Source organism: Opisthorchis viverrini, assembly GCF_000715545.1.
Source record: "Opisthorchis viverrini unplaced genomic scaffold opera_v5_4, whole genome shotgun sequence".
Lineage (NCBI taxonomy): Eukaryota > Metazoa > Platyhelminthes > Trematoda > Opisthorchiida > Opisthorchiidae > Opisthorchis > Opisthorchis viverrini.
The window spans coordinates 3,999,151-4,026,733 of record NW_008751660.1 but is presented as its reverse complement, the minus strand read 5'-3'; the positions used below and the strand labels follow the sequence as shown (position 1 = coordinate 4,026,733).

The following is a 27,583-nucleotide window of genomic DNA, read 5'->3' as shown; positions in this document are numbered from 1 at the left end:
AGTTCCAATTACCCAGTGATTGTAATACGTGAGAAGTGTTCGGTGGTTGGATCGGTAGCTCTGTATAAACTTGTCATCTCTTTTTATACAACAGATGATTTGCATTTGATCAGGTCATAGGTTCTTTATCCTTGGTCTCTCATTGCAAGTTTCCAAATAAGCCAGATTGATTGCCCTCTCTCGTATTTGGAACCAAGATGGTTTTATTAATTCTTCTGAAGCCTCGAGGGCATGCAGGCTGTAATCAATCAATCAAAAGGAACCACAAAATTCAATGACTATCACCCGTTCCTTCGAGAATTCATTCATTTCCTAGTATCCCCATCTGTTCGTCATCTGTTAGGAAACACAAGAAGAATGACCACAGATCAGCAACATTAAAGCACACCTTAACCCTAGTAATCATCATCATTATCATTGTCAGCTGTAAGAACCGTGTACTTGTCGTACAGTGGTTGTAGCTGCCACAGTTTCGTTTGCCGATGATTTGGGGAGGTTGGGTAGATAGCTGTGCATTGGAGGCGGGAGCTGATAAATTGGTGCGCAAATACGGTACTCTCAGTGGACTGTCAGGTGGGGGTATTGGGAAGGGAGCTATGCATTGGAGGCAATAGATTGGATGCACTAGGGCCATTGATGGCGCGACTGGGCCGCCTGACAATGTCTCCAACCGTTTATGTGGCCCGTCTTAGGATCCCCTAGTTCAAACAGCCAATTGTTTCTACGTATACCTTAATGGCTCTTACTTTTCTCCTCCAAAATGCTATAGTATCCTGAAATTTCACTCTGATTACATGATCACTGCCCTCCGTGAAATATGAATCATTCGGTCGTTTACTGTACATCACGCCGCTTGTTTAAGTTTGTAATTAAAATCGGAATTGTGTTCCACTCTCTGTGGTTGTTCGATCTGTTCCTTGCTGTTTTAAAAGCCAGAAACAGGAGAAGTCATCCCAAGTGGCCTTCTGGCTGCCGTCAGTATTTTGGTCAACCAACGGTATACTGTATTGAATGTGTTATAATTGCTGGTACTAAGACAGCTACGCCCACCCTTAGACGGCAAATGCATCGGTCACCGATGCTGTGAATTAGCTTAGCACAGCACTTTTACCGAGGTGTATCCACACAACTATGTTCCATCTGGTGATTGGTGCGAAATCCACTACTCCGACTTTTGAGGTGTTCAACAAAGAAACCGAAATCTTTGCCATTTCACCTAACTGGTTTTCTCAGAAAGATCATGTGACAGGTATAAGCTGAAGGTAAGTCAAGAACGTTACAGCCAACCAATACTCACATCGGGCATTTCGAAAAGTGCAAATCTAAATAATTCAGACTAAAATCAACTAAGTTTTGTTATCCATGGTTGACTGTCTTTGTCAAATGACCCCACTTGTTTTCTAGAGAAAGATGGAACACCGGTTCAGCCAACCGAATTTGGTTACGAGTTAGTGGATATTTCTGGAAGAATTACGGAAACCGGAGCACTAGCAAGGTCTGCTGAGTTCGATTCACAGTCGGGCCAGCTCACACTAACTGACATTCAGTATCCAACGGAACCTCTGAAGATGCGTTTCCATGCTCAGATCCCACAGAAGGCCCCAACGGATGATGAGGAGCCTTCTGGTCCACTCATTTATCGCTCTCCCTACCACGAGATTATCGTAGAAACCAAGCCTGGTGATTCCAGACCTCCGTGGACCGACCGTGAAGTTCCTGTTTTTGACGGTGGGTCACAAACTCGAGAGGACGTTTACCTGGTGTAACATTTGAATTTGTGTTGTTCTTTGAAAAGAACGTAGAATAGTCAAATTTAATTAATGTAATTGCTAGTTTCTTCTTCATAAAAGAATTGCTTGATAAAATTCGGAGGTTTCCACATCAATGCAAACTTCAAATAGGTCCTTGATCAGGGCACGTAATGATTGGTAACGAAAAGTTTGCAACACAGTTACAGACCGAAATGAATAATGCAACCGAACTACCGAAAGTTTATAATGAATTATGAGATGTGTATACAGAAGAGTGGAAGCCGTCATAGTCCCTTTCAGCGCCTGTCCACTATGGATTACACTGGTCCCGAAATCGCCAAACAGTGCATTAATTGGATAATTAATATCATATAAAACGACCATACTTGTCGAAATTCTCACCACATTTATTCCCAATGTACATTTCAGTGTCGGGAACAAAGTACATGGTCAAAGTGGCTGGATTGGACGAAAATGGGAACGCAGCTGCGGGTCCTAACGAAAATCTTCAGCTCATTTGCTCGGTCTATGGTGAGTGTCGCCGCGTCTATGGAGACCTCGTCGGTATTTCGAATAATTTCATCCTCACGTTTCGAAGGGACGGTGTGTTATAGCTCCCTCCCTTCCACACGAAATAGCGTGTATAGTCATGGCATGACTACGTAGGTCTACCCCTTTGTTCAAGCCTCGCTGCCGTGGCTTTCTGTGGGCAACCGAAACGTCGGACCATAACATCCTATCCCATTATACTGTTCTTTGACCGTAAACTTTCCATACTATATACCACATGACTCTCAGTCTGTTCCACAAGATCCAAGCCGTGTTTGGCCCGGAACACCTGAGTCTTGTCGACAATCGTAGATGCAGCTTGAGTTCATAGCGTTGCAACGTATAAACAGCGGAGTTGTTTGTTTGGTGTTTGGCGGATGTCTCGGGGGCACACAGCTAGGCCGGTCTTCAGCTGGCAAATACGTTTATCCGCATTTCTCCAAATTATCGTCAGAAACGGCGTATCCAGTTATGTTTAAAACCCACAAACTACTCAGGTGCGCAGGTAGCGAAAAACTCGTTCTGTGGATCTTACATGTGATATTTTCCACCGGATTGTTGTACACAACTCCACCAACTCAACTGACCAACGTGCCGCTATAAAATTCGGTTAGTCTATGGTAGCTCTGTCTTCAGAAGAACGTTAGCGATCTCAACATGGCTGAATTATGAAGCATACCAGTGTTTGCTATTCGAAATCCACTGAAACCTTGACATTGACGATCTATTGTTCGTTGTGTATTGCTTGCTTGCTTTTTATAGAACAAATGGATGAAGTAGAGTTGAAACCACAAGCCTATAGTTGGCAATTTTTGGACGGGGAAGGCTACCCAGTAAACCTCGGTAATCTGGCCTCACAAGTTGAGGTGGAAGCGGGACGAAACTTGAAGCTGACCGGATATCGCAAAGAGGCTGAAGAACTTGGGATTTCTGGACGTTGTGCCGTCACGATTTCCGTTCCTGTCCCGGTCACCGCGACACCAACACTGGAACTTCCACCCACACAGAGCTACACATCCCCCTACTTCAGATTTGTCAAGAAGAAAGGTGAACCGACACCCCCTGGTGTTGAGGTGACCGAGGAAATGGTCCTCACGCCATCGCCTGAAGAGCCGGAAACGACACCTGCTCCTGAAGAGGTGACTGAAATTCCAGGTTGGTCTTAAGCCTAGTGACGATTGCATAACTTTCTTGGAAAATGGATTTTGAACTTCTGCAATTTATCACAAAACCATTCCAGGGATTGTTTGTTATTGCCGGCCTTCTATGTCACTATGCTGTGTGGAAGGGAACACCATACCACAAGCCTGGTCCATCAGTTTTTGGAAGCCTCGTTTTTAACAGTAGAAGCTTGAGTTTACCGGTCAACTTGGATACACAGAATTCAGTCACATCTCAACAGTCTTCACGATCCATTCTTACGTCTTAAGCTAGTTTGGTCGATTAGGCTTGCGCTCCTTTGTTTTGAATGAGCGAGTAAAAAATAGCTGCAGCTCCGTATCACTGTTCACACTCTTCTCCATCGTAATGTGTCAGTGAGAAGCTACCTGGAATAACGTCGCTAAGGCTTACCACGCTGTGGTTATTCGGGCATAATTCCATAAAAGAGCGTCACTGGCGTTTTATAGTCCCACCAAAAACTGTGCAGTTTTCAATCTATACACTCATCTGCATACCAGTTCGGTTTTGGCTGGGGACTTACCTGAAATCTGGCCGAAACTCTAGTTCACGATATTCTTAATCAGCTGAGTCTCGTCAAAAACAAATTGGCATACAGATGAGTGTATAGGTAGAATTTCATGCAACTAGGATTCAATTGACGGTTAACGGAAACTCAGAGACTGCACCTACTTGATTAGCCCCAAGAAGGGCAAAACCTGTCGAGCTGTCGAAGAGTTTTCAGCGATCCCATGAGCAGTGTATTACGTCTGCACCATTTTTCTTTATCTTTGATGGCTAACACCAGATTTTCTATTGGTCATGAGGCACGAGCTATGAGTACCTTCCCGCTCCGATCTATTACAGCTGAACCCATAGGATTCCTACTAAAAGTGGATTCATCGGCGAATCCAATATATGATATTGGTGGCGACAATCACACCATATTGGCTCGAGTTCAACGCCCATTCGAGGTAAGATTGCTTGATCTCCTTGGGCTTGAAATTCTATAAAAAATTCAACTAATTGTTATTCCAGCCTTATATATATATCACCTTATCTGTTTCGGTCTGTTTAGATGTAACAACGTGCCGAAAAATAGCATTGATGCGATTGACTTTACTTGGTTTTGGATGATTAACAGCAGACAGTAAATTACATAAGTTTAGGCCCTTTTGTAATAGCGCAGACATATTTAGCTGAATCTAAAGACCTATCAGTGAAAACCCAAATACAAAAGTTGTGAACGATTGGTTCGCTTCCACAATTTACGAAGCCATCGTTGTAACGGCAGTCACTGGACCTAACAGAGTAGAAGTTAAAGGTATCAAGGTTTATGGCATGCACCTGCATTCGGCCTCCGGTTTGAGTTCTGTGGGGTCATCAGGCCCAGATCATGCGATATGTCTGCCGTAGTCCTGGCTCTGTGCGATGCATCAAACGCCAGCCTTTGGGAGGGTTGCTATGGTGTAAGCAGGCCTCGTGCACGTGTTAGGCCTCAGCATACTTGCCTTGGTAACTGTCCCTCAGTCTCGGCGCCACTGCAGCACGGCCGCGCAGGTGGCAGCCATTGTGAACCTAGTGGAATAGGGTTCGGACAGGCCCTGAGATCACTGCTCTCGTGTAGGTCGGTCGTGATCGCCCCCAGCGCACATTGATGAGGCACGGAATCACAGCCGTCACCGCAGCCTGACGTGTTTAGTGAGCGGAATGTCCGTGGAGCTGCGATTATGTTTCACTCTCACGGGCAGATGGGCTGGACGGTAGAAGATCCGCTTCCATGTTCTTTGTTCCGGTGAGAAGACGCGAATACGAGCGCCGCGTCATCATCTACAGGCCAAAGCGGTAATGGTATTTTCTTAAAATACAACATCAAGCTTTTCTGGAAGATATTCAAGCTAGAAGAGAACTCCACTCACGGCCGAACTCCAGTCCGCAACACATTCGGTCTGAAGCTAACTAGGATGGACGGATTTGCCTTTGATTTATCTCTTCTGAAGACCACTGCAGACAATTCAGAGATAGAATTCCCGTTTACTTGCCCATGAGATGAGACTATAAGTTGGGTCTGAGTATGCCCGTGGTTTCTGCGGTAAAAAGTACTCGGAAGAATTTCTGTGGAAGGACTCAACAAATGCGTGTTAGTTATCAAAACGAATGAGTGTAGACTAGTAAACGTAGCCATTTCGAACAGTTGAGCACCCCCACCCTGAGCTCGTGAACCAGACTTTCTGTGGCACTAATATAGTCACAAAAATCCGTACCATTTATAGCTGGTAACATGGTCAAGGCGGACCGATACTCGTTCTACAATCAGGCGCATGGGTTAATCTATGTCCATTGTCTGATGATGTTAAGAGACCAGTTGCCTGCTCAATGCAGAATTTCGAAGTAAGAATCCTGATGTTAGCAGTGTCACTGCACTGCTTTCATCAGGTAAATACAGTTTTAGTGTCTTTCCCACAACCTCGACAAAATTACCCAAGACCCCGAGATTTCGTCCTCTACTACTCCAGACTAATGATCCTACATTGATGAGCCTTCCTAACACCTTGGAATCCATCAAGTGATGTACAACATTTGCCCCTCCTCACATGATACGGTCAGCTTAAGGTGTCCGCGTCAAGAACGGCAGTGTGGTGGTGAATGCTGCAGTTGTTCCAGTGTAAGAGCAGGGGACAGTCATGATTAGTAAGTGTGGCTGTGAGTTCCATATAGTTTTGCTATCGAAAGTTCACTGGTATAAATAAACTAAGTATACAATGTAAGCATTTGTACTCGGGTCATCAGTCAACCTCTTGTAAGAGCTGAGAGAGCCCCAGCAGAGACTTTTTTGCTGAGAGTGAGGCCGAGTTTGTCCTCAGATTTATGTTTAATTACAAATATACACATTGGTCTCACCAATGCATTTCTCATTATTTAAGTTAAATTGCAGAGCTGTGTTCACTTCCGGTGGGGATCGGACCAGCACTGGCGAACAGCTTCCCCGATTAGTCTGGTACTATCGCCAGCCAGAAATCCCTGGGGATGTGCCGATACCATCTCAGGTGTTCCCTGTTATGCCACCTCGAATGGAAACACTGGTTATCACCGCCCAAGAGAACCACAAAATAAGCATACATTCGGACGCATATTCGTTCCGTGACGATGTCGCTGAGTTCCACTGCAATGCGTACATGGAATCCGGTGACGTGGTAGCCCAGAAGATTGTGTTCGTTCAGAGTAAGTCTGTTCTTATGGTGATATTCAATTGGCTGTTGAGTTTTGTTACATCTAATGAGATTAAAAGCAAACACAGCCCAGTGTGAGATACAGTTGGTTGTAGGACGTGCACACAATGTGTGGGCAATTTCTATCCCTGTCCATGAGGACGAAAGTAAACGCTTCAAGAGGTACGCTCAAGCCCACTCATTCACCTGCAGTTTTGATAAGGTCACTGTGACTTTGGTGTAACATCTTCCCCCCAAAGATGTCTGTCAACTAATTCGGGACATCCATGTACTTGACTTGCGTGCACTATTAGATGACCTGGCACCAACTCGCAAATAATCGACAAACCTGATGATTCAGTAAGGTGGAAAAATCAATGTGGATCTGGATCACACGGCCCGTCTACCCATTTGATTAGTCAAGATCAAGCATATGTTCCAATCGGCGTCGTGAAACGCGCCATCGCAAATTGGTCGGTCAACACAAAGCACCTAAACTACACTCGGGGCCACGGCACCTTGGACAAGCCTTTGTAACTTTTATTGCTCATGGTTGTATGTTAGCTTTTTCATCACTATGTACAAAAACTAGTTTGCAACAATTTTCATCCATGCATCTCTCTTGTGAAGAGTTCACCTGTGTGCGTGTACACATATATTCCTCTTCGTTAACATCTGCCCACTGTAATATACTAAAACATAATAAAATTCCAGGGGCCCGTCTTTCATAAGTCATTTCAATCAGACGAGTCTTATCCTAACTTTGCATTAGGTATCCAGCTACGTAGAGTCCTCACTCACAAAGCTGCAGAAATTATCTGGGTTTCGTTGATGTTGATCTTGCACTTTTCCCTTACAGAAGTGGCGGAGAAATTCAACGTCCGCATTTTCGACGAAGAATCACGTGGTCGGGTCTATGCATTTGTTGGCGAGTCTAAGACATTAACGTGTTACGTCGACGGTGAGTTGGAGTTCCTAAGTCAACCACACTTTGTTGGACCTTACTTCACTCAGGATATACACCTCTGTGGTCCGTTTGGGTAGTCATAAAATCAAAGTATTCAACTTGTCAAAACTGTTTGTCCCAGTTTGAGCGTCCATTGCATCCTGTAAAGTGAAACTTTCTTCTCAGTTTGGTTAGTTCAGGATAAACTTACCAACAAATCCGAGATACGTTTTTTAAGTGATGGCAGATGCTAGTTTTTTGTCACATGAACCACCACTTCCTTAGCAACCAAGGCACAGATCAGAAGATAACTTCCATGCTTGCATCCAATTTTTATCAACTAAATTCCAGTCAGCTTATAATCCACTTTACTCTACGAACATAGTAATGGGCCAGTACCACATGACAGACCAAGAGAAGATTAGAACCAATTAAGTATTAGAACTAATTAGAGAAGATTGAACTAAAATGAAACCTTGGTCCACCTGTCGGCGTAAATGATGCCAAAGTGATCTCTACTTCGAAGTATTTTGCAAACTAATCAAACTGCCATTACTGAAGAGATTCCGAATGGACATTAATTCCGCGCTTAGCACGTTGTTAAAATGGACGTAGAACTAACGAAATTACGATTTGCATTGTACAGAAATTTCCACCGGCGAACGCGTGGAGCCTGAAAGTTACCAGTGGGAGGTGAGTACTGGGGATGCGAACAATGAGTGGATCAGGGGTGACCATCCTCGCCAACCAGCCTCGGCTATAAGTGGATGGAAGAGTAAACAGCTGGTTCTGGATTCACTTGTCTTACCGAAGACAGCGACACCAACTGAGGCGAGCTTCGAATTTCGATGCATTGTGAACCATAACGCAACATTCGACACTGCTTCCCGACCGTTTGTTATGAACCTTCGCAGTAAGTTTCGGTCTGGTAACCTAATACTACCCATACATTTTTTCAACGTCCCATTGTTTTTATACAGAACATCTGAACTGCTACGATCCAACTTACCCTAAGGGATAAAACGCTGTTTTTCCCTCCGAGCCCCCGAGCTTGACTTCGTGTAAACTAAATATTACTACAGTCGGAACAGTAGCGAGACAAAAGTCTTGATTTGTATGCGAGCCAAGCGCCTGATGGAACGCGAGTACGAGGACCAACCTTCCAACCTGCTTCACTCGCCACTGTGTCTCCCCTCTATTACTGAAGGTCTAATCGTCCGCGTAACGGAATAGCTTTTCTTTCGCTAGGGAACGATGGGAGTTAAATTTTGAAAAAAAGACGATCAGTAAACAAAGGTTATAAGACCCAAGTTTAAACCAATAGAGGTGGTTTGGTAGAGGGATGAGTGTTTAAACACATGCTATCAGATATATGGTTTCACCTAACCCATATGATGTAGATTTTTCCATATTTTTAGTAAGTCCTACAGAGCAGCAGACATGGTTCCTACTAACAAGGCAAACCTGGATAAACCGTCTGATGTTTTACTTGGACGAATATTGTTATCATTGCTACGAACACACAATCGTTTGTTTATTTATGTCAAATGCGTCTTGTGTTATAATTTTAAACTGACTTATGACGCTTCGTTTACAGCAAAGTACTCGGAAGATAACTCTGCCTTTTTGGCACATGTTTTTAAGTGAGACTGTGATTTTTAATTGAAAATCCTTGATAGATTTGGTCTTGTTTCTGACACAATGAAATGGTTTTACCGGTTATAGAGTAGCATGACACAACCACAAATGTTCACACACAAACCGGGCTGAATTGACAACCCACCACAAAGACCAACACCCAAACATGAACCACGGTGTCAACCCTAACGTTGACCTTTATATGAAGGAAGGTAGCCATAAATCCGCATTGATTTCCACTGTGCTAGATCTCCCATTTTCGAAGTATGGTAAGCTTCACAAATGTCTGACCGAATGTAGTGCGAAGCTCCTTTTTTCAAGAGATAATAGATTCCAATTAAAAATCCACAGTCTCTTATTGAGCTGCGTGCTTTTCAAAAATTTTGTATGGGAACGACTGGTATAGGTCTTGTGCTTACTCTAAGATAAGGCTCAAACGCAAATGGCATAAATTCTACGGGCTCCCCTAAGGACCGATGGGACGATAAAGAAAATAAATCAAGCAACTTCAAGTGTTAGATACAACGGATTTAGAACTAGGGCGAATTGTGACTGATCAAAATATGGAAGAGCTCGCAAAGTCCTTCGGCAGCAGAAATATCCGGGATAATTAAGTGATCTGTGATGAATGTTTAAATCAGAGCGCCATTTTCAAAACAAAAATCGCACTTTTGCCGATACAACCTAGACGGCATACAACCACCTGGAAAAATGAATATTCACACAAGAGCAGCAGCATTCAATGCTTGCACACCGACGAAAGAAGCAAGGATGACGTCAACACGAACAGAAATGGAACGTTTGCAAGAGATTTCCCAAGGTCAGTGAACGGTTTTGACACCAATACACAAATAAAATAAATTCAATAATCATCGGATAAGTGGAGGTACAATTGAAGGATTATTCCTTGGCGTGCAATGCTCATTCTTCCTGCAGGAAATTCTGGTCGCATTGTTTGCGATCTGTTACTGAGACCACCTACTTAAAAAAATTTCTGTGCTTCTGTTTACCTTGGAAAGTTCATACATTAGAAATTTGTTTCTTGAAAATGTTGCGTGCGGAATATATGCAAACTTTTCGTTTCATCCAAATTTAATCAACAAGCGTGATTTTACATACTGAGGGGTTGTGAAAAAATACATTTAATTTCAGCCTCCACTGAGTGCGAAAATGACCACATCATGATCGGTACAGTGATAACCGAAATGCAGTTTTTTGGCGCTTCGGGCTCGGTATCAGGTAGCAGTGCGGCTGGGTAGGGTGGAGGGCATCAGTGCACCGTTAAAGTTATGACAGTCCAAAGACAGTGATGCATGGGCTCGCGCATTGAGAACGATTATCAGGGCACAAGTCCGGATGGAACTACCATAGTCGGATCCTCGTAATTATGATACCAGGTGTGATCCTTCACCCAACGTTGCGTGTATACTGGAGTCAGTAAGCAGACCTTCTGTGTCCGCCTCGGGAATTTTATATATGGAAAAATTCGGGCGCGCCGGACACCCAAATTCAGATCGAGAACTTCCTTGATCTGGGCGACATGTGGTTAGATATGGGTCTCAACGTTAAACCCTGAGCTTTTTTGTAGTGATACGCGGAGTAATTGGCTCAGAACGCTTTTTCAAGGAAGCGAGGGGAAAATGAGAAATGTGCTTATGAAATTTTCAACAATGTACTTGGAGAAAGAAGTTCTATTTTGTAGTTAATGAGCTTTATCCTGTGTGTTGAGGCACCTACAGTACTATCTCTTCATAAGAAGCATGCGTAAGTGAACGTAAACATCAAATTAATAGGAACCCAAGGATTATCCCTTACTGATGAACCTTGAGATGAGGACTGTCCAAGATTCTTCAGAATGCTCGTGAGTAGTGCTCCGCAAAGAAACTACACTAGGGCATCTCGATTCTCTTAGCAAATGAAAAATGAGGCCGCCTTTAGGCAATACATCCAGTTGAAAATATCGTCAATGGAAGATCTACCTACGACTGAGTTGAGCCTTTTGTTAACAACAACTTAGTTTACAAAAGGGTGCATTTCGGAAAGAGCTTATTAGGTTTTCATCAGCGTTCTTATAGGAAATTTCTTTGTTTGCATTCAATAAGCTTTGTTCTGAATTTGAAAACACATACTGTACTTCCGCTCCATAAAAATCACGTCCAAAGAACATGCAGGATATAGAAATCGTTGTGGCCAGTCTTGTTTTCCCATGTTGTGAGTATTTTATCATCTTTCAGTGGAATGAGTTCTCTCCGGGAGGATAGCGAAGAATATTTTCTTTGCGGCCTGATTTCTTCGCAACGGTCAAATTTCCTGGTGAGCGAGTAGGAGACGCATTGTCTGTGTGCAGTACTGCCCAGACAGAAGCAAAATAAAAGCTGGTGGATTTTTCTGCGAATTGGACCTAATCATGTTTTCTAAGAAGGGCAAAACTCTTCAGTCCAAATCAATTCAAGTCACTACAAGTGGTGGTCAGTTTGTGGTTTAACGCAGTTCAAATTTTGTTTTACGCGTCGGCAGAAGAGGTGTCTGCTCTGAGCAACCACCAGCGGATTGGACTGTTGGCACCTTGCCAATTTACAGGGTGTACTTCGCCCACTGCGCACAACTTGGTGTTCAAGTGAAACATAAGGTTAATGGAAACCTGGGGAATGCGCCTTCCCGACGAGCTCCTAGAAGGATTTTCTATATAATTCAGCAACATTATACGTAGCATTCCATGTCAAGGGCTATCCGTTGTTGTGTTGATAATGTATGATATTACTTCAAAACTCACTGGTGCCTCGTTTTAATCCCATCAAGTTTAGGTCGACTGCTGGCTACCAACAGGCCTCTACGGGTTGGCTGTAGATTGTCAGACCTACATCGGCTCCACAGTCTGACCCGCGATGGCATATTCGGATTTGCAAGCAGACCGTTATCATAGGCTAGCCATACGATAAGGCAGCGTTGAGCACAAACGTAATCCGCTACAACGAAGGTCTTTGTGCAGAGGTATTTGTGGATCAGTGCTACGCACTTATGGTCACTGGGTATTTATTGGTTGCACACTGTTCAACCATGGGGATTCAACAACTGTTTATTCTCGTAAGGAAGCTTTTCCTGGTCTAGTCCATCGAATACTGTCCAAGGTTATTAAAAAAACGCAAGTTTGTGGGACATGCACCGACAGCGGAGGGACGACCGTACACCAAGGACTATTTTTTTCCGTACACACTATCATTACACATGATTTCGTTGTTTCGCTATGGAACTAAGGATTTCTGAAAGACAACTAGTTCCAGTAGATCAGAGTGGATCAGTTCATCTATCATTATTCATGCAATTTGTCATTTCCCGTTGCAGATAAACCGGTCATAGAATCCATTCAGATAGATCGTGAGAAGCCCACAGAGGCTGTGCTAGCTGCCGTTGGAGTGCCAATGGACGAGTACGACGCTGCTGAGGACTATCAGCTCAGCTGCAAACCAAAGGTCATTGGTGCAGAAGCTTCAGCGACATGGCAAAAGGTACGTCTAACAATTGCTGCATGTATATAAGTATGTAGATTTGCAGCTAAATCGTACCCCGTACATGGAGAGTACATATCAGAACAGGTACATCTGCCGTTGACTTGAAGTTAAAACTGAAAGTCCTTAGCTGTCACAGTGTCTTTTCACACAAGAATGAGCAGCACATGAAAGCAAACGACCCCAACAGAAAAAAACTCATGCTTGGAGTGCATTCGCATGAAATTCTTGCGCAAGCACTCCACTTTGTGATTTGACTTTCTTATGCTTTCTCCCTGATTAATTGAAGGGCGGACACAGGCATATAGTTAAGCATTCCTAGTCGGTCTCTTCCTGTCAGTAATCAATGAAGGAGACGTCTTTAAGCAGTGCACATCCTTTGGTGTGATCAGTCTATCGGGTGTTTACCTGATTCATTCAGTCGTGCACACGGATGAAAAGAAACTTCACCAAAAGTTGGACGATCACGAATTCACACTGTAGGAAATCTGCACCCATTCAAACAGATACATTCGTTTGGCGAAAATTAACACACCATGGAAAACACGATGCATATTCGATGGATGTGGTATTTAGAGAACTGCGCTACTGAAACGAACAACACAACTTCTGATCAAACTGAACGAAAACCACCCCTCCATAAGTGCTGGTGAATCTCTGCTCTCACTTAGCTACCACACTGACATTATGTGGTGTGCAATGTGAGAATTTTCAATTCAACGCTGCCTAGTGGAAAGCTTAATAATCCGATGTTTCGAATTCTGTGGATTTAATAAGGATTTTGAATAGTCGTAGGAATCTGTAGGAAAGGGTTGCTTACGACATCCAAAACATTGGACTAAACTTTGTAATTTGTAGTGCGACTAATTGCCTGAGAGCTTGTTTGCCACGATAGGTCTTTTGTCAGAATAATGCAACACTTTCAAATAATATACCCTGAGTAGGAGAGAGCTGAGCGGACCATTTGGAGATGATGATGAAAGCAGGCGTATTACAGAAAACAGTGTAAATTCAACCTAGATGGCCCCTTGACTGTTTTATCTGGTACCTTCTACTTTTCAGTGTGCAGATAGCCAATGCGACGAAGCTGAGGATCTACACCCTATTGGCGACAAATTATTCTTTTTTGCAAATTCGACACGTTACATTGACGAAGGATTCTTCCGCTGCCTGGTTGGCCTACAACTGAAGGAATACAATTTCAGACTTACGGAATCCAGGATCGTTCAGATCAAACGGAAATGTGAGTCACTATAACCGACTTGTTATTGTTGTCTCATGTGAAGCCTTTCAAGCGAACTTACTTGCACGCGAAGACCTGATAGGACACAGTCATCCTGAAAGGACATTCTGGTACGTAAGTGACCGAGATAAAATTTCGGTTTGTTGCACTGACAGCTTTATACACATGCGCTGCGATATTCGTAACGCAAAGGTAGTTGTGGCTTCTTGACGGGGATGCATCAACTTCATAAACTGATCGGATCAGCTGATTTGTCTTCGTTTCATCAAGCAGTTCACAATTGCTCGTGTCTTGGAGATACCTGTTAATCATGGCCAATTCCATGGTGAAAGCCGGTTATGTGAACGAATCGACACAACCAGGAAAACTGCTGGGTTGTAGTTTGAGCTGACGGGCCCACATTCATATTGTGCAAAAGTAAACACACTCTCCTGATCAGGTGTGAAAAATTCAGATGCGTCCAGCGTGCGCTGTTAAAACAGTTGTAACTTGCCTGCTTAGTATGTTAGATCTCGGGAGTTCGAATTCCGGCACGACCAAGGTTATGCAATGTTGATGCGTTCTACTAAGAACGAACCTCGAGTCCAGTGCTTTTCCCTTTAGACTTATCAGAATAAGTACGCCAGGACAAGAGGGTAATCGTTCGAACAAAACTGATGTGAATGCGAATTTCACGAATAATGCAAACATTTACACAACTACTAGTGAATCATAGAAGTTGTTCGAAACATTTCGCAACTGTTATGAAAGACCTGATCACCACTGGGCCGTTGATTTGGAGTTTTTGCAAGTATTGATTACAATGCTAAAGAGGTGCACATTGGGAAAAGAATCCACTCTGCTTGTTTCGCCCTGATTACAACTCATCAGGCGTATACAACAGAATTCGTTCACTTGTGGTTCACGCTCAAAGTCCACACCCAAGTGCCTAGTAGAATTGGGGATGATTTTCAAAACAGGTTTACATTACCTGAAAATACAAGAACCACTTACATGCGGGATTGTGCAGCTATGGTTGAAGCTTCACACATTAAGGAAAGAAAAGAATATTCGATAGCTGTATATCACAAACAAGCTCACTGTTTGAGCTTTTTGTCTTGAGCCAAGAGGAGTTTGTAGCTTGAAAGGCGTCTTCGACAGAGATTAGAAACCGAGAAACTGAAATTGCGGTCTAGTAGGTTGAGACTGTATTCGGAATGTCGTAATTGAGAGGGTTTCTAAGATAGCTCTTAGGTTAGCTGATTTCGTAGAAAAATTGAAGAGCTGTGTATTTGTTGTTTCACAACGACACAACAGCAGAAACAGTGCTGGTACTGCAAGTTACTGTGATTATTGGATTTACCAGACAAAAGTAAAAAGCTTTCCTCTACCCTCAAAATGAACGAGACAGCTGGCTGACTAAGGACTATTGAAATGATTTGAAAACCACCTGATTCACAGTGAAAATATGGTTCTGGTAACTGCAGTTGTAACCCTGGTTTCGTACCATTATCGACTAATCATTAAACGGGTGCAACAATACCGTCTAGCCCAGTGAACTCTTCTGAAAGCGGTGAACAATCTACACCGGAATTCTTGGTCTGAGTATCCTTCAGTTACCAACTCTTATTTCCGTACTGCAATTTCAGCCCCTCCGGCCATATATAATGGTGATGCCATTACCTATACAACCAACGATGAGATGTCTCTGCAGTGCACAGACGAGTCATCCTCACCTGAATCCACGGTCAAATGGACATTTGAACCCTCAGGAAAAGTGCCAGAGGAACGCAAAGATCCCATTTTACTCGGAAAGACCTATGAATATGGAAGAATATACATATTCGCGTGAGTGTGTACAGTTTCTCCTACAACGATTACTGCTTTATTTCCGAAAGTCGTCAGCATGCTCACACTTGTCTCACCAAACCGTAAACTTCGTGATTGCGACATTCTGTCATATTATACAAGGGTCGTTCAGCTGTAACGTCCTTTTGGTTCTTAACTGTAATGTCATCCAATGAGAGCGCGGGGACGGAGATAATGCCAGGTTGCCCGAGTCTAGACAGGAGTAGTCGAGATAGCTGAGTTGGGTTCGGTTATGCGGTCAGTAAGTTCGCGCCCTAGCCATCGAGCTGTTTTGAGCTCACCGTAAACTGTGGGTTATATTCAGTGTTTGTTTGGATTAAGTACACACTTACTGTAATACACACAGCGCAGTTTCGCTAATTCGATGGCCTACAAGTTTTCGAATGCATGCCTGTCTTTGCAAATAAACAGGTTATCCAATGATTTTTAATCATTGTAGGTAAAAACCTCATATCAGAATTTCGGCCACTAACACAAGCAAAATCAATAACCCAACAGAACGGCTTCCACGATTGAAGCAGTTCTCATACGCCACGCTGCTGCTTCTCCTTAAGCGGAGGTAATTTCAAGTTCGACAAATACACTCATTTGCATATCGAATTGATTTTGACGAAAGACTCGCCTGAGACCCAGCTGAATTTCTCGTCCGTCATGTTCTTAAGCAACTGAATGTGCTGCCACAGGCAGCTTCATCTTTCAGTTGGTACGATACTCGAAATATCGCGATAGATTATACGGACGTAATACACTGATTATAAGGTTGCTGAAAACTCTTCTACTGCTTACGATCAACTTCGCCCTTCTTGAGGCTCATCAGTCACGAGTTTCCGTCAACCTTAAAGCTAACTTTCATACTGAACGAGCATACGTGAAAGAGGCGTTCAAAACTAATTTCAGTCACTACCTCATCATTTGAGTGTGAGAGAAACAATCGGAATGCTGAAAAATCCTGTCAGTTTCATTTGACATTTGGGTTAATGGACAAAAGAAACTCTTGCGGATGTTCCAATGCTTCTCATATTTGAGTTTCGTTGTTACCGGACAATCAACAAGAAATTTTCGGTTTTATAGCTAGCTACTTTACCGCAGCATCCACCCTCTATCAAACTAATTACATTAGATTGCCCATTGTCAGGCTTAATCCCTAGAGACTAGTGAGGTTGATTTCACGTTAGAGGCAATGTTGTTTTCTTCATCGGGCTTTATTTCCTACGTCTCCCATTTCACAACAGAATCGCAAGAGGTCAGTTGATGACAGAACATTCGGGTAAATACACGTGCACAGCCACAAATCCATTTGGCTCGTCAAGTGGGACGATTGATGTGACAGTCACGGAAGATCTTCATCGAAATGTTCGTCGAGTAAGAATGTTAGATACTATGGTTTCGATGAGTAATCACTATTTGTTGATCTTATTTGTAAACTCCAGTTTTCTCGGAAATATGGTATTCAAAAAAGTAAGCGCCGTAGGTGTAAGAAAAATCCACATAAATGACCGAATTTTGTTTACTTCCTAAAGTAGTAACTTGTAATTTATAGCATATGTAGTGGAGGTTTGAATATGAAGCCCTCAGTCTGATTCGGCTTCCAATGAGGCTGTATAAGCACGAGCATATGAATAAAGCCCGACTTTTATCTAACTTTCGTTTTCTCTTTTTTCCAGTCCAACCATTACAGAATTCGTCGGTTAGTCGGCATATGACCGGAGGCAGATCAATTCTGAATGAACTTATTTATTCAAAACTTTAACAAATTTTCTTTTAGCGCCTATTGCTTTGTACACCCTTTTCTTTTCGCATTAATTAGCATTATAGAAGTATTATCTATGAACCAAATAAATAACGTTATATGTTTACCACGTCCTCTATTATTTTCTTGAATATACGAAACAGAGAGTAGGCCAGTGGCCTGATTTTAAGTACGGGATTTATTGTCACTTCACAGGTTTCGGCGAGTGCAACCGCTCATCATCAAGTCGTCCTATTTCAGAGGGTGGTTTTAACTTTTTAACAACGTTACAAAAACATGGCACCATCTACCATCAAACGAAGATGAACACTAATCCCAAACCAATGCCTGATGCTGACGTTTGCTTTGCCCACTTGTGACAGTAGTCAGGAGATTGTTTCTACCTGATCAGAATCATCGTTGGCCACGTGTGTGAGTTTACTGAAAATCATGTCGGGCATGATCGTGTTCGTGGACCGTCAGGCGACATGCACACGCTCGACGCAAGGGTGACTGCTCGGCTGAGCGCTGCTTGCAGGCCTTTGTCAAATCTGTGTGGGCTGATTACTGTCATTTGTGTGTGATCGGGATGGGTGGCAGCATGTGTGACTCCATTCTGTGGGTTGAAGTGAACTCAAGAGCGGAATAGGGATAAATTATTGTGACTGCCTTGGACACATTAAGATCTGGAAATTAATGGGGTATCTGAGTTTCTCCAGGTTTAAATGATGCCAAATCACAAGATCGTGACTTGGCATCGTTTGTAGGATTCCTAGACAGAAAACAAATAGCGTGGTCGAAATAACTCCAGATCAGAGTAAACGTGCGTCTCCAAGTGAAATTAAGGTGACGCAAAGGATTTGCAACCCAATTACGCACAACACGTTCGGCGTGCGCGATTTGCGGTCCCAACTCGCCTAAACGGTCGGCTTTCTTTACTCCCAATTGATGCACGTGCACTTCTCACACAGGTCAAAATAAGTGCTGTACCGGTAAGCCTGACTATCAGTAGAATGCGCTGGCTGTCCAGCTGGTGGAACGAAAATTGAAGGTGCAAACCCGGTAGATAGCCGAGGGCAGTGCCGCTCTACATAACTAGGCCCCGTTTCGAGTTGCAACAGGTGACGCGGATGGTGAGTCAGATAGTGGGTCACCTGTCTAGTTGGGTAAGGGGCTAGGATGTAGCGACATCTGAACTGCGATGGGATAACCCATACGTAGTACCCTGCTCAGCAAATCAATAGGTCAAACTTCGATCACTCTGAATCCGCTCATTCTGTCTGTGCTGCCTGTTCCACCCCATCAAGGGTATAAGCAAGATACAAGTGACTTTCAACTAATCCAGCTCTCGAACACTGATTTGGGTAGTTCGACAACACACTGGAGACAAAATGCCGATTGAAGATAAATGAGAGATGAGAGCAGATGTGGCATCGAACAAACTGTTGGTCTCGGATTTCGTCCAATCTGTACGCCTCACACAGTCAACGGATTGAAGACGTGCATATATCGCTTCATGACTCCAAAATAGTGGTGCTTAGTTTAACGTACTTCTGTTACGACCCACATTTTACACATTTTTATGTGCAGACAATGAGTGGGTGTTTATTCGGTCTTTCTAAAACTTTCACATGGCTCTACAACTTCCATGAACTAACTAAACTGATCTGCTATGCGTTAATTGGTTCACAGGCTTTACAACATGCGTCGTAACAGCTGGATATATGCTTCCGCCTAGTTTCACACGGTTCGCGCTTACAAAGCCCATTTGTGTTGTTTTCATTTCATCACCCCCAACGTTAGGGAGTTGTGAACCCAACATTACGGAAGTCACGTGATCCGGTAGACGGGGCCGAGACAGTGGTCGGTCGCATAATTTCTCGTCTTTTCATCACCTGTGAGAATATGGGATTGTTTGCGATACTTTTAGAGATCCGAATATTTGCTTTGTATTTTCTGATATTTATTTTTAGTAACCTACAGGCGAGTGACTTACAGACGAGTTGGAACTACATAATGCGCACGCGGAACGCGTCGGGTTGCGCGCACATGGGCAGCAAACCACTTGCGTCAACTTAATTTTACGTGGAGGCGCACGTTTATTCTGATCTGGAGTTGCTTTGGGAATCATATGGCTGAGCTATTTGTTTTGTGTTTGGGAATCTTAGAACTAAAGTCTAGTAGCCATCTAATGAATTATAGTCGCCCGATTTTGAGCAACCTCTAGATAGGCTTGTAAAACTGGTCGATATGTTCGGTGGTGTCCATTGTTCAGCGTACTGATATTTTCAGCTGAATCAACTTAACAAATGACCAGGAACAGACGCTTGTATGAGCTCCATGCATTGAGGCTGTGTTGTACAGTTTGTAACTTAGGGACAGTTGATTCTTGTCCGCTCATCGCTGCGTACCAATGCTTTGCAGAGGGAACGGCGAGGCAATCGGCAATCATGAACGATCTTGTTTGTCACAACTGAAACAGAACGAATGCTCGAAATAAGCGACATGTGATCAGGAGCTTGTGCAATCACACTATTACGAGGTATTCTTTTGCCACAACGCAAAATGTGAAGGCCAAAGGGAACCCGAAGATATTTATTTTTCGAGTGGCTGTAGCACTGCTTACAACATCCTTGTCGGGTTCCGTGTCACAATGTGGCGATTGCCATCTTAGTGTGTTTTAGTCCTTGCGGAATAGAAGTATGCAATTTTCGTGTACAAGATGCGTCAACCGCTCACTTACTTCCCTATATAAATTCAAATATTTTTGAATTTCGACAACTTATGTGGGTGTTTTAATATGTAAGGAGATATCCTTACATTCATTGCTAGTCAAGAGACACATCGCGCAGCTTCACCTTTTTTTTCTGGTAATCAGGCTTCTAGCACCGTCCGGAGGACACTTCTCGAAACTGCAAAAAAGATTATTTTGGTTCAGTAGTCTACGCTCCAATCCTGCCGGTTGTAAGCCGAAAGATAACTGGGATTATCAGATAGCCCGAGTGGACGACTGGTCATTCGTCCAGACTCAGTTTTTCCTTACCACAACACTCAGTTCGGGCTCACTGGCAAATTACAAAGAAATTTTAGGTCTCGATTCTCATTTTTTGTGACTACCTGTGGATTTTAACTAATTCTTCGTTATTACTGGGCCGTCGTATTTTTATGACCTCAAGGACTCGTTCTTAATGGTTGGAACCTAACACCTCCAGAAACGATCGTTTCATACGAATTCATTAACATCCTATCTATTCGAAATATCTGTGACCATTGCTAAACATGTACACTCATGTGCTGCATATTGCTGCCAAGTGAACAGGATTATCACGCCGGTCACATGGATTGAAGTGCTCGTTGGAGTGTGAGCAAGGTACGGGTTGTGGCTAGGATGTGACAGTTACAGGATTTCACCAGGGTACAACGAGGACCGTTCAAGTAAGAGTGATGTGAGTTCAGTAATAAAACTGGTTTTCTTAGTTGGGGATTTGAATATATTTTATCATTGTCAACGCGGCTGCAAGCTTTTGCAAGTATAGACAACTAGAAATACACTCATTTGCAAATCAATTTGGTTTTCACGAGAGACTCAACTGAATCTCCCGTTTATGATATTATACACACACAGGCCACCTCATGACTCAGTTAGCACGATATTCGAGATATCGCAGTGTATTTTCATAAGGGAAACTACTCACAAGTTTGTTGAAAACTCTTCGAACAGTTTTCAGCGACCTTGTGAGTAGTTTCCTTTATGAAAATATAGACAACCAGGTTTGTCACTGTGATCATAGTCAGCGATCTTCTAGCCTGATTGACCTAGGTTTCTCGGGACTGGTACGGACGAATGTGCACCAAATCTCGAAGTGGACATGACGACGCCGTTATTTGGACAGGGCTGAGAGGGAGCATCCAAAAATTAACTAGACTGAGGTGAAAAGATCAATAATTCAGTTTTTCCCAGTCATCAGCATGCGTTGCGCCATTCAATTTGTAAATATGGATGATCAGATCACTGGGATCGCACTGACGACAACGCAATGGACTCCGAGCCGGTAGAAATAACGTCATATCGACTAAAAAAGACGAAGCATACTGGACCAGAGTTACAGTATGATTGTGTTTGGTGGGATTTTATCTCAGTTCCAATTAAATCGTGTAGACGCTTGATGTTCCTCACAATACCGTTGGAAGAATCAAACAAAATGAGGAAAGTTTGATTTCGATCATGACCAGCCAGGGTAAGACAATCACCTTTCAAACATTCAGTTAACACAAACGTAGGCTAAAGTACACACATGGTAATGTGCACTAATACACCGTGTGCCTACTAGGGTATTTTACATTTTAAAAGGACCCCCCGAAAAAAAAAACAGAATCAGTTCTCAACAAACCCATATGAATTACTCCCAAAAGGAAGCTCATAAAGAGCTCATAAAGAGCTCATAAGTCTCCAACAAAGAGCTGTCTGGAAGTTCACATAAACCTTTTAAGTAGTGTCGCGCCAAGGAAACTAGCTGAACTTGCTCATCAAGGTGTTGCAAGCGGTGCTGAATGTTTGTATTGGCATTTAACATTGACTCTACCAGACTTTTTGTTAAGGCGGACTCACAGAACCTCTTTCAGATGATTGTTCGAAACGCAAAAAGAAAGGCTGTCATCGCGATCCAAATAAATTTGACACAAATGATGTAGCTCCTGTGTTGGGTGGCAGTCAGTTTAGCCAAATCTAAGATCAATAGAAAATGCCAACTACTTTTTCACGGTCGCTGGTAATTGAATAAATCATGTTTCCGTAATTCACGAAGGCTGGTTTCGTCATCCCACTGAGAGGGCCGAAGCAAACCTGGAATTTGACGAAAAACACGACACATGATTTTGCATTTTTATCACCTGCATGCTGAGTAAAAATAACTAGACGGGGAACCAGTAAAGTGTTGACCAATTTGACCAAAAAGGCAGTTATGCTTGTGATAATTAGGTTTCGTTTTGCGCAAAACCAACACTGCAGCCAGAAACCAAAGCTAAATTGGGCCTTTTAAAGTTACATAATGGTCTGGGGTTTGCGATCGGCTTCAAACAGCCGAAACTCACAGTCGATTAATAAGCTTACTTTCATTCAGGTTTTGAAGAAGTGGGATAATGGGTCGTTATCCGTTTTGTAGTGAACTAAAGTTCAGTTGATACCCAGTTACTTTGTAGCCTGATTCAACCTGAACCCATGAAGCTGACTGACAGACCTGACACATAGTCATGAGGATAGCATGTCACTGGTGCTTACGTGAGCGACCATTTGGCCGTAAGTTGGATTTTGGTCAGCAAAAATTTCGTTCAGTTCCTCTAAATGGCTAGCACTAACAGCACTGTGACCTATTGCTCGAATGGAATTCAGGAAGCAGTTGACTTGTGTTGGTGGTAAGCGGAAATAGGTCATGGATGGAGCCATTAAATTAGGTATGGAAAATGTCATGTGGAAATGGATATGTACTAAAGTGGAGATCTACGTACCCCTCCTATTGAAGGTCCATTGCTATACAAACTATAATTTCAAAATACGAACCCCGGTGTGTATATAACAAGGGAATTCGGACTCAAGGGACGATCGTCCGTTGAGATCCCAACCACTGGAAGACTGATGTGACAGTTCACTTGAATGACCTCAACTGACCTCATGTCCTTAGCAGATTGGGGGACAATATCCGGATAACTGATAAAATCGGCAAGTTCGCACAGATGCTTTCAGTTGTGCTTCGAGATTACAAAATTCAGGTCAGCCGTTTTGTATAGCCCAAGGCAGACAAGTTTTCCATGTGTAAGGGAGCGAGTATTGCTGGTTTGGTTCCAGCTTGCAAGTTTATCTTTCTTGTAAGGGCTGTTTGCTAGGAGTTTTATTTTCAAGAGGGGAACTGCAAAAAATTTACAATTTTACTTCTCCTGATTTGTCATTTCTTACGGATAGTTTCGGCTAGCACAGTGATGAGTTCGATAGAAGCCCTTGGAATAGTCAGTACCACAGTTAATTTAGCTTGAAAGTGTCTGAATACCTGTCAGTAGATCATTGGTGAGTCAAGCAACGTAATCGTTTCAAATTGGCACGCTGGATTATAAAACACAGAACGCAGGGGTCGTGAGATAACAAAGTGCTGGAAGATCTGGCACTCGTCTTGTTCACTTTCTGTGAAACTGTCTGAAGTTAAAACGACAGTGCCAGGCAGTGGCGAAGTTGAATTCAACCGACGGTGCATTCAAATAAATCCACTTACTTAAGTGCAAGCATAATAATAATAATAATAAATAATAATAATAATAATAATCGTCATCATCATCATCATTATCATCCTCCTCCTCCTCATCGTCATCATTACCATCATGGACAGCATGAATCAATGTTCAACAGCGATGCTTCACACCAGTACAACCATGATTTAGTTGAAAGGTCTATTGTGTAGAAAAGAATAAAGGTGAAGTGGGGAGGAACTTAGTCCTAGCTTATTAAAACCATTCTTAGGTGGCTAGACTTCCATACACTCATTCAGAAAATCTGGATATAAACTGAAAACAAGATCACCACCGACATCGATTGGCAGTCATATCTTGCAGCGTCTCCAACCTGGTGCAGTGAGGATCACGCGGTCCCCATGCTGGAGGGCGAGTAGCACCGAAGGCACCCAAACTTTTCGTGATTTCGTTCATACGCCTCTGCCAGGTCAAGGGTTGGCCACCTCTCTCCTTCGGTCACTATGAATGGGGCGTGGAAAACAACACTTCTCTTCGGCAAACGATGGTTGGGCATGCTCAACATATGTCCCAACCAACGCAGCTTCTGGTGCTGAACACATTCTTCAACGGAAGTACCCGTTGCACAAACGAAAACGCGTGCGAAGTGCATACAAAAGGTCGGGATGACTTTGGTCAGTTCATCCAAAAACACTTGCACCTTTTCCGCTACTTCAAAGATGAGAATGGTGTCGTCTGCACATTCCAGATTGATGAGGTTTGACTATCTGAACACCGGGGTTTTCGAGACCTTCCAGCGTTCGTCTCATGATTTCATCGATAACGAAGTTAGGACTCTATTCAGGAATGACATAGCCGAATGTCCAACGCCATTATAATTCGAGATCCTTCCCGGTGCACTGTAAGGAGGCACCAGGTCTTATCTGGGTTAAACTTTCCGAGCAAGTTCCTAACCTCTGTGAAGGATGTGATCTGTGCCTGTACAATATGACAAAAATCAGTGTAGTTCGTTCCGCGAAAGACTAGTGAATAAAAGCAGGATTCAGTGTTCTCACTGAGATGATGGCAATTCACAGTGCCGATCACCAGTAACCATTTGTAATTATTTGTATCATTTGTTGTTCTCACCACCGAAGTGCAACAATATTCATGAATGATTGATGAGGCCACCAATCAATTTCTACTACATCTCTAAATATGCCACTCTAACTTGGAAGGAAAGTAAACATCAAGACTAATAATAATAGTGATAATAATAATAATAATAATAATAATAATAAATAATAATAATAATAATAATCGTCATCATCATCATCATTATCATCCTCCTCCTCCTCATCGTCATCATTACCATCATGGACAGCATGAATCAATGTTCAACAGCGATGCTTCACACCAGTACAACCATGATTTAGTTGAAAGGTCTATTGTGTAGAAAAGAATAAAGGTGAAGTGGGGAGGAACTTAGTCCTAGCTTATTAAAACCATTCTTAGGTGGCTAGACTTCCATACACTCATTCAGAAAATCTGGATATAAACTGAAAACAAGATCACCACCGACATCGATTGGCAGTCATATCTTGCAGCGTCTCCAACCTGGTGCAGTGAGGATCACGCGGTCCCCATGCTGGAGGGCGAGTAGCACCGAAGGCACCCAAACTTTTCGTGATTTCGTTCATACGCCTCTGCCAGGTCAAGGGTTGGCCACCTCTCTCCTTCGGTCACTATGAATGGGGCGTGGAAAACAACACTTCTCTTCGGCAAACGATGGTTGGGCATGCTCAACATATGTCCCAACCAACGCAGCTTCTGGTGCTGAACACATTCTTCAACGGAAGTACCCGTTGCACAAACGAAAACGCGTGCGAAGTGCATACAAAAGGTCGGGATGACTTTGGTCAGTTCATCCAAAAACACTTGCACCTTTTCCGCTACTTCAAAGATGAGAATGGTGTCGTCTGCACATTCCAGATTGATGAGGTTTGACTATCTGAACACCGGGGTTTTCGAGACCTTCCAGCGTTCGTCTCATGATTTCATCGATAACGAAGTTAAACAGGAATGGGGAGAGTGTGCATCTCTGATGGATACCACTTTGTGTACGGAAGCTTTTGGAGAGCTCGCCATATACTCTCACATGTCCGGGATTCTGGGAATACAAGCAACTTATTGTGTTCACGAACTTTCGGAGCATTCCTTGGTGGGCAAGCGTGTCAAGCAGAAGAGACCGGTCAACCGAGTCAAATGCGCCTTGTAAATCCAGAAACACCAGAATTGTGGGTCGCTTATACGTATGGTGTTGTTCTCACACCTGACGAAGTTTGAAGATTTGGTCAACGCAACTCCTACAAGGCCGGAATCCCGCTTGCCGCTCTCGAGTCTGTTTCACGAGCCCCCATGAGGTGACAAAGCACCAGTGACGCCGAAATCTCGTTACGACCTGGGTCAGGCTGATTCCCCTGTGGTTGTCACGCTCACTATGAGCCCCTTTTTTGAAAATGGGTTTTGTCATCGACTCTCCCTGGTTGTCTGGGACAGACTCTTTTTCCCAAATGCAAGCCAACAGAGCAGACAAGCGCCGACTGAGGACTTCATCCCCATCTTCGAATAATGTGAGTGGGACGTCGTCCGCACCACAGCCTCGGTGGCACTTAAGAGAACATATACAGTCATAAACTTCTGAGGCCGTAGGTGGTTCCAGGTTCACCGTCCAGGATTCTTCGTCACCTGTGGGCTCCAAATGGGTTCCGACTGGTGGCCGTGACAATCGTTAGTCGAAATTCGGCCCATCCATCGAGGCGTCCTTCTTTATTCGGGATTTTCACTTCATCCCAATCCTCTATCTATCTCACAAGTGGTTCCCGGGGTCCGGTCGCACGGATCAATGGAGTAATATTCGGGCATTACCGGCTTTCTGAACCTCTACCATTTCTTTGGCTTTCTGAATCCACCACACTTCACGGTCGGCTTGCACGCTCACCTTCACTTGACGCCTGATAATTCGCCGCATCAAGTTATGTTCGGGGCCGGCTGAGATATTTCCACGAGGTTTAAGCAGTGCCACCGTTCGGTTTTATATCCAGTGCTCGAGTGAGCCTGGTAGTGCCCTGCCACAGGCAAAATTCTCAACACTATGCGCAGATGTGGCAATCTCGTCCCAGTATGAGTTCGCATCTGATGGTGAAGCCTTTGGAAGTGACTCTAGAAGACGATTCTGGGAAGTTCGTCCAACATCCAGATCTGCCAGTCTTTCAGTTGCCAAGCGATTTGTCCGCACATCACGCGGTCCTGGAAAATGTAGGGAGAAGCGACTCCTGACGAGCGCATGGTCGGAATCTACAAGTATGTTCCAAAGCGAACGGCAGTCAGTTATTGATCCGCGCCGTCGGTAGCTACTGGCAACGTAATCGATTTGAGTTTGTGGCCAGTCTGCCGTTGTAGGACACCATGTGGCCAGACGACTTTGGCTATTTCGGAAGTTGGTACTGCATAAAAGCAGCCTGCGATCAGCACAGAGCTGAAGCAATCGTTCATCATTGCCCGCGCGTTCCGAGTCCAATCCATGTCGACTTCCTAATTACGTCTCAGATATGCTAAGCCTGCCTACTTGTGTATTCGTATCTCCGGCAACCACTACAATATCTTAGCTTATAGCTTAGTCGTAAAACTTGTCTCTGGAGGTGTCGGAGCTACAGTCAGTTGGGGCATTATTAGACACAATAAACAGATGGCTATCAACTTCCCGCCTGTGGGACTCACAGACGTTGCCAGA

General features: G+C 43.6%; 1 protein-coding gene across 1 annotated transcript in view; it reads left to right on the top strand.

The window, feature by feature from the left end:
• T265_00466 (hypothetical protein) overlaps positions 1 to 17,709 on the top strand; it is a gene marked incomplete at both ends in the record, with an annotated part of 178,917 nt that extends 161,208 nt beyond the window's left edge. Inside the window, 12 exons of the mRNA XM_009164239.1 lie at positions 1,405 to 1,728; positions 2,181 to 2,282; positions 3,063 to 3,455; positions 4,326 to 4,432; positions 6,383 to 6,680; positions 7,527 to 7,628; positions 8,260 to 8,526; positions 12,594 to 12,757; positions 13,820 to 14,000; positions 15,629 to 15,827; positions 17,081 to 17,201; positions 17,513 to 17,709. Of these exons, the coding sequence (XP_009162503.1) occupies positions 1,405 to 1,728; positions 2,181 to 2,282; positions 3,063 to 3,455; positions 4,326 to 4,432; positions 6,383 to 6,680; positions 7,527 to 7,628; positions 8,260 to 8,526; positions 12,594 to 12,757; positions 13,820 to 14,000; positions 15,629 to 15,827; positions 17,081 to 17,201; positions 17,513 to 17,551 (2,297 nt within the window). The remainder of the gene's footprint in view (positions 1 to 1,404; positions 1,729 to 2,180; positions 2,283 to 3,062; positions 3,456 to 4,325; positions 4,433 to 6,382; positions 6,681 to 7,526; positions 7,629 to 8,259; positions 8,527 to 12,593; positions 12,758 to 13,819; positions 14,001 to 15,628; positions 15,828 to 17,080; positions 17,202 to 17,512) is intronic.
• Between the last annotated feature and the right edge of the window lie 9,874 nt (positions 17,710 to 27,583).